We start from the raw sequence: 11,591 nt of genomic DNA, 5'->3' as shown, positions 1-11,591 counted from the left end.
TTTGCAGTTCCAATGATTTGGCGAGAACCAAAAGACCACTACCAAGATTGCTATTTTTGCATCACAAAAGTAAAAGGATTTTCTTTCAAGCAAAGGGACAAAATAATTTATCCAAACTTGGAATCTGCTCGCCGGCCGGTTCCTCATGATGAAACCATGTCGCCACCTTTACCTCCACAGGGAGGCCTAGATTCCATTGAAAATGATGGTGATGACGTCGCTTCATTAAGCGAACTTTCATCAACAAGTTCTGAGTATCAAGAAGAAGAAGAAGGCAGGCCACAGTTATTTTCCCAGGAGCACCTCAATGATTTGATTAGAGACCTTGGCCTTTCAAAGCAAAAGTCAGAAATCCTTGCGTCAAGATTAAAAGAGCGAAATCTGGTTGAGGAAGGTGTTGCAGTGAGCCATTACAAAAAACGAAAAGGATGATGGGTGATTACTGCTGGATGCTGGATCGCGATGATCCAACATGTACACCTAAACGAAAATCATATGCCCAGCGATTTTAATGCAGCAATGTCTAAGTGTCATTGCAACATTTTAAACACTATCTTTGGTATCATGCTGAGCGTTTTTCTTGTGTTTTTGTTTGTTGGTTATTTGATGTATGCAAGGTGTTGCAGCTGATCTTGTGTAGCTTGTTTGAAGCGCACATTCAGCGTCAACCATGACTGTTTGAAATATAATACAGGGAGCTTAAAAACCTGAAACTTCAGTATTGTGCTAGCTCAAGTATTTAGTACCTCAGACAAGGTTTAAGAGGCATTTTTTGCACTCTAGTGTCTATGCATACATATGCAACTAAATAGTGTTGAATCTGTGAAAGCAATGCACAAATCTGAAACACTCTGCTCTCTGAAGCTAATCTAAATTTGAAAATTGTAGCGACAAAATCGGTATTTGAACGCAATATTGACGCTTCTGGTCAAAAATTTTCAGACCAATAACTTTAAAACCTGATGTGCTAGAGCAAAACTAACGCCAGATTTGAAATCAGCAGCAAATTGTAGTCTAAGAAAAGTTACTCCCATTCTCGATTAAATTTTTTTTTCAAATTTTGTTAACCTGCTAATTTGTTAACAAAATTTGCCTGCGTGCTTGAATATCTTGGACTACTGTTTTTCAAATTAAAAACTAAAAAATTGCGATTCAACTTTTTCCCACCATAACGGTATCACAGCATTCCTCTGTATCAAGTGCATGTATGGTGAGTACCACTTCCTCTCCTGGAGGTGAAAATAATCTCCAAATACATCCATGATTACTCGGATAACTTTGTGGCCAGTTAGGAGATGTGAGAGTCTGTGGGAAATGAGAAGCCATGCGATTGAAACCGCAACTATCTGTAAACAAAACAAATTCGGCACGCTGCAGTCAAGAAGCTTGCATTATAAGAAGCGCTTTTTCTACATAATACTTTATCTCATCATTTTCCTTCATTATGAACATATGAATACTAAAGCCTAATTGTTGCACACCTCAGTCACTGGAGATTACTGTGTTATTGTGTTAATAGCGGAATGTATCTTTGCTAAGATAAAGGAAAAGCAAAAACAGATTAACCTTTTTATCATAAAAGAAAATATTAAAGTATTTTGCCGTTGGCTGTGAACGTTATTGCTTCTTTTGTTGGTAAACATCCTTCTATTTTCTAATTTTTGGGACATGCAAAAGATGATCATAAATAGATGATCACTTTTAAGTTGGGATACAATCACATTTTGCAAAGATATCGACTTCTGTGATTTGCAACTATTCTACTGATTTCATTTTAAAAGCGTTTCATCAAGACTTGCTTGTCCAAAACAAAGTAAAAAAAAAGTTGTTTTGATTTATGAATATTGATCTGGATATTAATTTGAGCTCGGAAACTATCACGATCTCACATAACTAACTAAACCATTCTTCCAATGTTATGTCAATTCTTAGCCATTTTACGAACGTTTTTCTCTGTAGGCTACATATAAAAAAAATAATAGGCCTACCTTAATTTGTACTTAACTGAGAACGGTTCCAGTAATATCTTCTTAAATTGTGATAAGCTTTAAACAACAAAAGGAATTTTTGAACAGGTGCTACAATTTAAAGAAAAATGGCTATCTAGAGACACAGCCTGATTTGTCACATTTTGTAAACTTTTGCAGATTTAGGCTGCTGTTATCTGACTGAAATTTTGATATAAAGATATGAAAAAAAGAGCTTGCATTTTTATATAACAATAAAACAACGAAACGTATCTTTTTGCTGTTAGCGAGAAACTTAAAGGCGAAGTTGATAGATTGTAAGTAGACTATTGTCTTCAGTAGTTTTGTGTAATTTTTACCATATTTTATACGATAAATAGAGTTGCTTTATTTTTTCCTTTTCTAAAAAGATGCTTTTAGTGTTTCGGAGAAAGCTGTCTGTCCGTTTAAGTAGAAGCAAGCCTCGATTGATAGAGGTTACAAATATGCAATGTATTTTATCATCATCATCATTTTCAGCCTGTGAGAGCCCACTGCAGAGCGTAAGCCTTCCCCTTTTCATGCCAATAATGTATTTTATAATTGGAAATAATTAAGAGATAATTAGAAAAAGTAATTGAGTACAAAGTGTGAGAAATTCGCAAAGTTTTTAAACTTGAAACACATGCCCAATTGTCCAATATTGCAACCTACAGTAGCCTACTGTGTAAAGTGTACACTTGAATAATGAATGGGCGATTAATATTGTTTAACTACGTCGTACGATGAGTTGTTTAACTACTTCATCACAATAACATTTCACTTTTTTTCTTATGTTGTCGAGACGATTCAAAATTGCATCTCGTATAAATTCTTTGTACATACAGTATGCGTTTTTCATAATTATCGGATGGTTTGTCTCAATGCATTTGGGGCATCTAACACATTAGCTCAAAACAATCGTGGCTATGTATACTACAGCCTAGTTTATATATATTGCTTCGTAAATCAAATAAAGCAATGCCTATTTCATACACAAGGGTAATGCGTTGAATACCCTAGGTGTTGCACAACGTTGCTAGTTCTTTTATTTTAACCAATTAACTAAGCAAAGTGATTTCGTAGCGAAGACTCCATGGGACTCGATTGTCTTGATTGCAAACAACAAGAAAGTCTTTTTGAATTTGAAAACCGATTGCACTTACTATGCAAATCTTTCTTAAGCACACAGCTTACAAAAGAAAGCAAATTTTATTCCACAGTAAAAGTTATGTCGGCCAAGCGAAAGCTTATGCAAAATCTTGATATTGAGTTCAACTTGACTCAAGATTAACATACTTTTCGAAATGTGACCACAAGATTAAAAGGAACTAAGCGGTATTGCCTCAACAAACGAACGTTTCTTTACATGTGTAAACATAATTACACGATCCAAAACAATTTACATTTGCGAGATGTTAATCACCAACTGAAAAGACACATATCGGGATTAAAATAATGAAACTTTCACTTTACAAGAAGAAGTTATGAGAAAAGGTGCCAATTAAATTGAATAATTGTTGTTAATATAATAAATTCGTTATGCTTTGAAATCAACCTGTTTCTTACATTGGTCTAATACTGTTACCTTCTGATCAAATCAATCAATCAAAACCAAGCAACAATTGCTTGACCTAATTTAAATATGAAATGCATTACTAAAATACTATACGTATCCTCTGATTGAATTTGTTCATGTAGTATCGAGACTTTAGCAAAGTCCCGGTTGTAGTTTAACTGCTGCTACCAGTAGCCAGTTTTTGCACTACATTTGGATGGTTTTTAAATCAAATGATAATAAAGAATTCAGGGTTTGACTACCAAACTGCACTTGAAAAATCTCACAACCGAATATATTTGGCACTTTATTGCCTCCAACCAGGGACAGAAGGAAGGAAGCTGGTGATGGTAACAATGTACTGGACTTAAGAAACCAATTTCAACAATTCATCAAAAAAAAATTAAAACATGTATGACAACAACTCTATGAAAAAGTCTTACATTATGTGAGCGACAAGCTGAAAAAAAAATGACTGTCTGATGCGTTTCATACCTTGAATCACAGGATGTAACTTTGGTGATAGAAACTCTGAAGAGAATTCTGCAAATCCAAATGATAGCATGAGTAGCTGAGATAAGAAGATAACTTTCATTGTGTTGTGTCACTAAAGTTTAATTATCATTGACTACTTGTAAGCAAAATGGAGCACAGTATAATCTAAACTCAAAGAAAACCACATTTTCAAAAAAATGAAATTGACAGGAGTTTGGTGTAAACTAGAATGGTTGGTTTGGACTGCACTTCACCTGTAAAAGTTCCTTGAAATCCATGAGATTGCTTGGAATTGTCGGAACTAAATGCGAGAAGCAGTATTCCCGTTGTGGAAACGTATTCAAGCTCTTGCAGATGTATTCCGCTAACGACGGCTATTTTCTTGTCATCATCATAAACCTTGTTCATAGTACAACTATTAGATTCACAAACATTGACCTTATAAGCTATTCAAAACAATCAACTTAAAAAAAGATTCTACAGTAAAATGAAAATCATTATTAATGAACAAACCTCTAATAATAAAACACCCAGGATCTAGAAAACGAAAAACTATCAGTTAAATTGTTGCTAAGATGATTTTTTTTTGTTTCTGAACAACAGGAATACACTGCAAAAGTTGATCACGGTAGAATGTTTTAACATTGTCATCACGGTTTCACTGCATAGTTGTAATTTAGTCACACACTAAAGCATTTAAACAATTTTCTTGGACCAACATTTAAAGTAAGTTTGCATCTAAACCAGTACTTCGAAAGGGTGCTATAGGGGTAGTTCAGGGCAAAACAAGTCGTCGGGTAAAACCGGTCAGTTTGATTTTAATCAAGCATAACTTTTTTTTTTGAAAATAATACACTCAAAAAAATGCTTTAGCGCACTTAGTGGTTCTTTTGTGATGCGACAACAGCAACTGCTATGCAGTTTTTGCTTGCTATCTTGGACTAGGCTGCGAAACGTAAGTTGGTGTAAAATTTTACCTTCATATTTTGGACTAACTTTTTTTTTGTGGTTTAGACTAAACAGAGCATTACACTATGAAAATTGTTACTTAAACCAAGACTTTCTAGTTTAAACAAAATTACAATTATTGTAATTTGTCTCAAAACAACTCATCTTGTAGTTCTTCCTTGGAAATTAGTTTTATTGGGTATTTATTTTTGTTCAGTCATGGCTATTTTGGTTGGGGCAACACAAGTCAGTCATGAAGTGCTGTGCCAAACTTTTGGTGAAAATGCTAAATTCTTTAACCAAACTGTCATGTAGGCTTAGGCTACCTGGTTCATAGGGTATTAGTTGCCTATTACATCAAAAATCAGCTTATCCTAGTGTGAGCGAAGCATTTAGTTTGGGGGGGTCTATCAAGGGGGCACGATTTTTTTTGATTTTTGGTTATGTTTGAGGCCCTATCACTGCTAAACCAAATTAGGTAACAACCCAAATTTTTTACAGGTGATAGTACTTCTGCCAAATATTGAAAAAACAACATCGTTCACATTGTAACTCTAAAAGGTCAAAGGTCATAGACATCCAAAAATGGCTGTTTCCAGCTCTCGGCTAAGATTTTCTAAAATTTTAAAACCTTGCCAAGACCTCATTTGTGATTGGTTTTGGCTGAAATTTGGTAGAAATGTTGTATATAAGATTCTCTATTCACTGAGAAAATATCAGTACAAAAAATTAAAGGATTTGGGAGTTATTTAATGTGAAACGTGGGTCGATATGAAAAAAAGTAAAAAGGTGGGGTCCTTTTAATATCTTGGTTACCCCTGACCCCAGTGAAAATTTGCACTGAAATGTTGTCCACTTATTCACTAAGATATGATAAGTTTACCACGCAAAATTCATTTATAGTTCTCAATGTTTTCTTATAGAAAGTGTGCGTCAAAGTTTGGACAAAAACGCAAAAAATCACAAATGAAAGATTTAAAAAAATGTAACAATATTGAACTATAGCCTACTAGAAAACGTTTGAAGTGTATTTTTGATTGTGTTTCTATCAATTGTTCACAAAAGCAATTCGTCTAACATTTGGCAACTGTAATGTACCATGTATACCTCATTGTTAGTGAACAAAATGGCAAATTTTTGTCATAATCTTCCTTGCTCAGTTTGTTTTGTCGTCCAGAAGAACCATGGATATTCGGCACAACAATTGAACAAATAATGTCATAAAATGGAATCCAGCATGTTTGCTGATGTCTGTTCTGAACGAATGTGCTGCAGTGGTGTACTTTGTATGTGAAACTGCACTTTGTATGTGTAAATACACTCTTTCTCTCATCAAAAAACACTGACCTGTTTTACCCTTACTTAGGGGCAAAACCAGTCATTTGACTCGGTCGTAAAAATGATGTTTTATTAACATAACTTAAAAATAAATTTCACTTTTTTTTTGCTATCTTGTTTAAGGAAGCCTTAGTATAACTGTTTAACACTAAAAATTGAAACATTTTTAACTTTATGTGAAGATATACACAATAATACCAAAATGTGACTAGTCTTGCCCCGCACTACCCTACAATGTCACCAACAAACGTTGATATCAAACCAAGAGCAACAAGTACACATAACTAGTTATAATGAAGTAGCCTATTTAACCTACTTGTAACTTATCACAACATTCTTCCGTGTCAAATTTAGTAAATTTCACAGCCACTTGCTTTCCGGGCCTGGCTAGGATTTTCCACAAACAATCTGCATTCCTTGGGTATAGCTTGGGATAGTTCGGGGAATTGATAAGTCTCGGCTTAGAAATGGCGACAGCGTCAAAGCCACACGGAGCTGTTGCAAAAAATAGGGATCAAATATCTTGCCTATCACGTTTATAAACTTTCAAATATTTTTCAGTCAGTTCTGTAAACGGATATTCTATGAATGTTATTCTGTTTACAAATGCTGTAAACACTATGGTAATATCATCAAACAAAATCTGTGGTAGAATTAGTGGTGCGATACTGACAAGCCCATAGCCTCATTGGGGGGAACACGGTATCTATCGCTGTCAATTCTTGCAACAATCGGCTGCCAAGAAAAAAACAAAATTATCTTGCAATTGGTGTATTAGACAACTGGAGTATGCTGTTAGAAAGAAACTATTTATATGCTGTACTATACATAAGCATTCATACAATTTACGAATAGAAAAGAAATACAGAAATTAATTTTACGAACAAGTTTCCATTACATAAAGTATGTTCATGAAAATAGTGCAGTTGCGACCGCATAGATGTAATGTTTCTAGTCAAAAGAGTAAAAAAATCATATTAAATTTAATTCTTTCTAGCTTACATTTTTCCTCACAAAATTGCATTCAAAAGACTAATTTTAACTTGAATTTGTTTGTTAAGCTAACAAAAACATTGAATTCCAATAACAATAACATAAATTCCAATTTCAACGTCACAAAAGTTTGCATCTACCTGGTCCCATGAACGAAAAGTCCGGAGTGTCATCAGTTTCTGTAAGATACTTAATTTGACAACTGATATGATATATGAAAATCACACTAGGTTACATTATTATAAACATTTTAATCGCAAACACTACTGGGAAAAAAAAACAAAACTAGCATCTTACCAGGCAAAAACTTTTCAGAACTTAAGTAGCCTACTGTAGGCTATAGTCAACGTAAAGAAAAGATGTTATTTTGCTGTGAACATTGCTGCTTATCTTTTGGCTTGGAATAGCTAGTAGCCCATTGTACATAATTATATTGAAACAGCTTCAGAAAAATTATTAACGATTTTTATACAATTGTATTACTGTGAAATATAAATTACCATTGCGTTATAATTGGATTCCAATATAAGGCCTATGGGAATCACATATTTTCTCAAACCATAAGTGGGGCGTTGGAAGCATTAGTTTTTGGCTGCAAACTCTTTCAATGTAAAGAAACTAAACATTTTACTTCTATTATTTTAAAACAGAATAAACTCTCTCATCTTTTCTGGAATAAAATTGCGGTCATATACATATCAGTCACATTATGGGCTTTGTCAAAACAATATCAATCGTACGATCTACTAACTACAAAAATAAAATTGGTTTTGAACGTTATCTCTTCAAATTTATGGTTATAGCTTTCACTTTAATATTTTCATTTAGTCCTCAAACAATTATTTTTCTTTTCTTTCAACGAGGTGTAAAAAGTCCTTTTCAGAAGATAATCTGGGCCTGGTACCAATAAAGAGGTCCGGCCCCGAAACTTGACAAAGAAAAGGGAGAGTAAAAGGTTTTCCGCTAAGAAAAATAATGTACTGGTTTGAATGCAAAAGCATAACTTTAAAATAATAAGTTAGGTAGCTTCAAAGAAATGTGGCGTTGTATAGAGTTTTCTTCTAGTTGTGCTCACTAAAAAAATTTGAACCCCTAAAACCATTTAGTATCCAAAAGTATATTACACTACTGTTGTCAATGTTACTGATTTTTGTGTTTATGCTTTGTTACACATTTTGTATTTTGTTATTCTAGTAATTATAGCAAATTTTTAACTGTCACTTTTGTTGCATATTATTCGGATTTTCTCATAAAGACTCCAAAGAAGTCAAAAACGCTCAATGAATTTCTCTGTGCGTCGCTTTGTTAAGTAAACATAAATTTTGTTCCTTTATACACTGCAGATAGATTAAGCGTCACTCTCTGCAGTTATAATTAGTGTTACATATTTTGATTTTTGGAAACACTGTATGAATAAGAATTGTTATGCTCTTAATCGATGCATAGAAGAAAGGATTGTATTAGGCTGATTATACATTTTTATCTACACATTTACGCTATTTGTATTCTCACCAACAAACGTTGCTTCGAAACCTTCCTTCGTCACTGACTGATCAGACTTGAATCGCAAAACCAATCTTCCGTAAGCGGAAACGATGGATATGGATGGTACATTGTCTCCTTTGAGTTTGGCTACTTCCTTTTCTCCGTCATAAATCTAAAAATAAAAAGAAGTGAGAACAAAATTCCCTACAAATAGCTTCTTATCAAAATATATTTTATAGCATGATATTTTTCAAAACAATGTAGGCCTACCTACAATACTTTGACGTAATATTATAAATTTCCTAATTTAACAATTTCAGTTACCAACACGACAATTTTTTACTCATTAGTGAACTTTTATGTAGGCCTAGTGCCTAATCTTTTTAGTGAACTTGATACATTGTCGCTGTTTTGTCCGTTGGTAGCTTTTTTCAAGGTGCAAGAATCGAGCTACAATAATCTTTTGTGACAAAAATACAGGATTTTTTTGCAAAGTGTGATGAAAACAAGCGAGCTGTTATATTTCTTGCTTACTTGTTTTCTTATTTGAACCATGGTTACCTGGAGTTGCGGCTTGGTTTGCCACGTTTAGCAGATTTTTACGACTGTTACTCTCTCACTGAAATTTTCTTGTAGGCTAATCAGATTTTATCATTTTTTACTGACTGGTTGAAATATAACAGTTTATGTTGCCTTGGGGACGCATTAAAATTAAAAAAATAATACTGTACGTGTAGGCTACATCACAGAAATCTCTTTTTTTCAAATCTTGGTGCTCATAAAACCCAGTGTGTCACCTTAAGAAGGCAGTAAAAAGCTGTCAAAATACAATTTTTGAAAAATTTCATTTAAACACATAGAGAAAATTTGCGGAATGAAATAAATCAGCTCTGTATCTCCAGATAGCCATGGAGGAATTTATTTTTATACTAATGTTCCAAACAATGCTGCGTAATAGCATATGGCAATTACTGAAGATAATCACATCATAAGTTTTGCAGAGATAATTTGTATTACTTTGTTTTATATATCTGTGGTACAACAAAGCGAACTCTCCATCAACGCTTTATAAATTACATTAGGGATACAAGAAATAGTTCAATATTCGACTACACAAAATATCAAAAACAATTGAAGAATAAATAACATTGAAGAGTGCAATTTATGCTAAAATTTTTGATTGTTAGCTCCGATAACGATGTCGGTATATAGCTGTCTTAGTGCTTTTCAACCTAACAACGGTACGCACTTTTTTTTATTTTTGCAAAAATTTCATCCACATATATCAAAAATAGTTAGTTTGCAGCTATTTGTTTTCCTTGTTTGTGGAATAACGATGCAAGGGTGTGTTCAATAAAATCGTGCAACTACAGTAAGCTGACTTTTGAGTCGATTGTTGCTTTCAATATGGCTTCTCGCAATATGGATTGTTGCAATCATGTACGGTTCTCATCCGCCTCATCCGCACCACGTTCGTCATCCACATTAAAATACATTTCATACGCACAAGTGCGTATACCATCCCACGGGTTGAAAAGCACTGACCTAGAGTTATGCAGGCCATACTTAAATTAGAAATAGACTAACTTTCAGCTCATCGCAGCATCTTTCGGTGATGAATTCAATCAGGTCAAATTTTACTTGCTTTCCTTCGGTGGCTTTTATAACCCACACGCAATCCAGTTTATTCGCATAATTATCTGGCCAGCCAGGTGAATACAAATCTTGCACCTCTTCACTTGCAGTGGCATTGAATCCACAAGGAGCTGAAAAACATTTTCTTGTCATGTTGTCATAATGAAATGTTTAGTTGTGGTTACAGTTTAATGTCATTCCTTTTAAAGTCTTGAAGAGTTTAAAATGAGATTTGAGAGCTTGACATGACTCTGATCACTGCAATATATGTGCTTAGGTCTACAGAAAAACTTACCTGTATTACCTTTAAGTGTGCTAACGTTGATATAACGTGACGTTGATATAACGTGACGGTGACGTTGAAACTTGTTTAGACTTTGGCTACTTATAACCCAGCATACTTACAAAGCAAGCATTAAAGTCTCAAAATAACAAAGGAAGTAATTAGGGTGGAGTGAAAAAAATTGACTATTGTATGTTGCATCAGTCAGCTTGCAGGTACCGGCGACAGCACGCTGCATGCGCATAAATCAACAACAACGATACAGGAAAATTAAGGGATAATACAAAAAACAAAGAAGTAACAAATACAAAAAATATATTGTGCACATCAATACAATACAGCAAAGAACTAACAATGCCATATGGTGCAAAACAACACTCAACACTAAAATACAAACAATGCATTATCTTATGTCTTATTATATAAGATATTATATCCTATCCTATTATATCCTATATATATTATACTCCTATTATACTTACCAGAAGAATGTAGATCTGGCAGTAATCGAGGGAGTGATTCATTTGTTTCTAAAACAAAAATAATTATTCAATGACCGCTATAATGTTTCATAAAGCCCCTTCCTGTTACATTGGATTCAATGGAATCCCGTGGGGAAGAATAATGAAAAACAGACATACAAAAGTAACCTCTCTACTCAAATTGTATAATGACGACAAAATAAAAAACGTTTTGCTTCCATTAGGTGCAGACAACGAAGAAATATCATCGCACTTAGCCTACATAGGGATAATTTAACTAATAGTCACGTATACAAATATTTCAAATCATGATAAAATTCAAAAAGTTATCATGCTTTGAACAATTCAAGGTTTCTAAAATATTTCGCGTTATCGTTTTGTAAATGTAA

General features: G+C 33.8%; 1 protein-coding gene across 1 annotated transcript; it reads right to left on the bottom strand.

Moving 5' to 3' along the window:
* Positions 1–1,152: 1,152 nt before the first annotated feature.
* Positions 1,153–10,590, bottom strand: LOC145768949 (bone morphogenetic protein 1-like). Its single transcript, XM_082580549.1, has 6 exons — positions 10,390–10,590; positions 8,830–8,974; positions 7,458–7,496; positions 6,641–6,819; positions 4,293–4,437; positions 1,153–1,346 (listed from the first exon to the last, which is right to left on the bottom strand). Exons 1-6 carry the CDS (start codon positions 10,588–10,590, stop codon positions 1,153–1,155), a joined length of 903 nt encoding a protein of 300 aa, XP_082436675.1.
* Between the last annotated feature and the right edge of the window lie 1,001 nt (positions 10,591–11,591).

Source organism: Aplidium turbinatum, chromosome 4 (assembly GCF_918807975.1).
Source record: "Aplidium turbinatum chromosome 4, kaAplTurb1.1, whole genome shotgun sequence".
Lineage (NCBI taxonomy): Eukaryota > Metazoa > Chordata > Ascidiacea > Aplousobranchia > Polyclinidae > Aplidium > Aplidium turbinatum.
The sequence above is the reverse complement of the archived record's forward strand: the minus strand, read 5'-3'. Positions and strand labels throughout refer to the sequence as shown.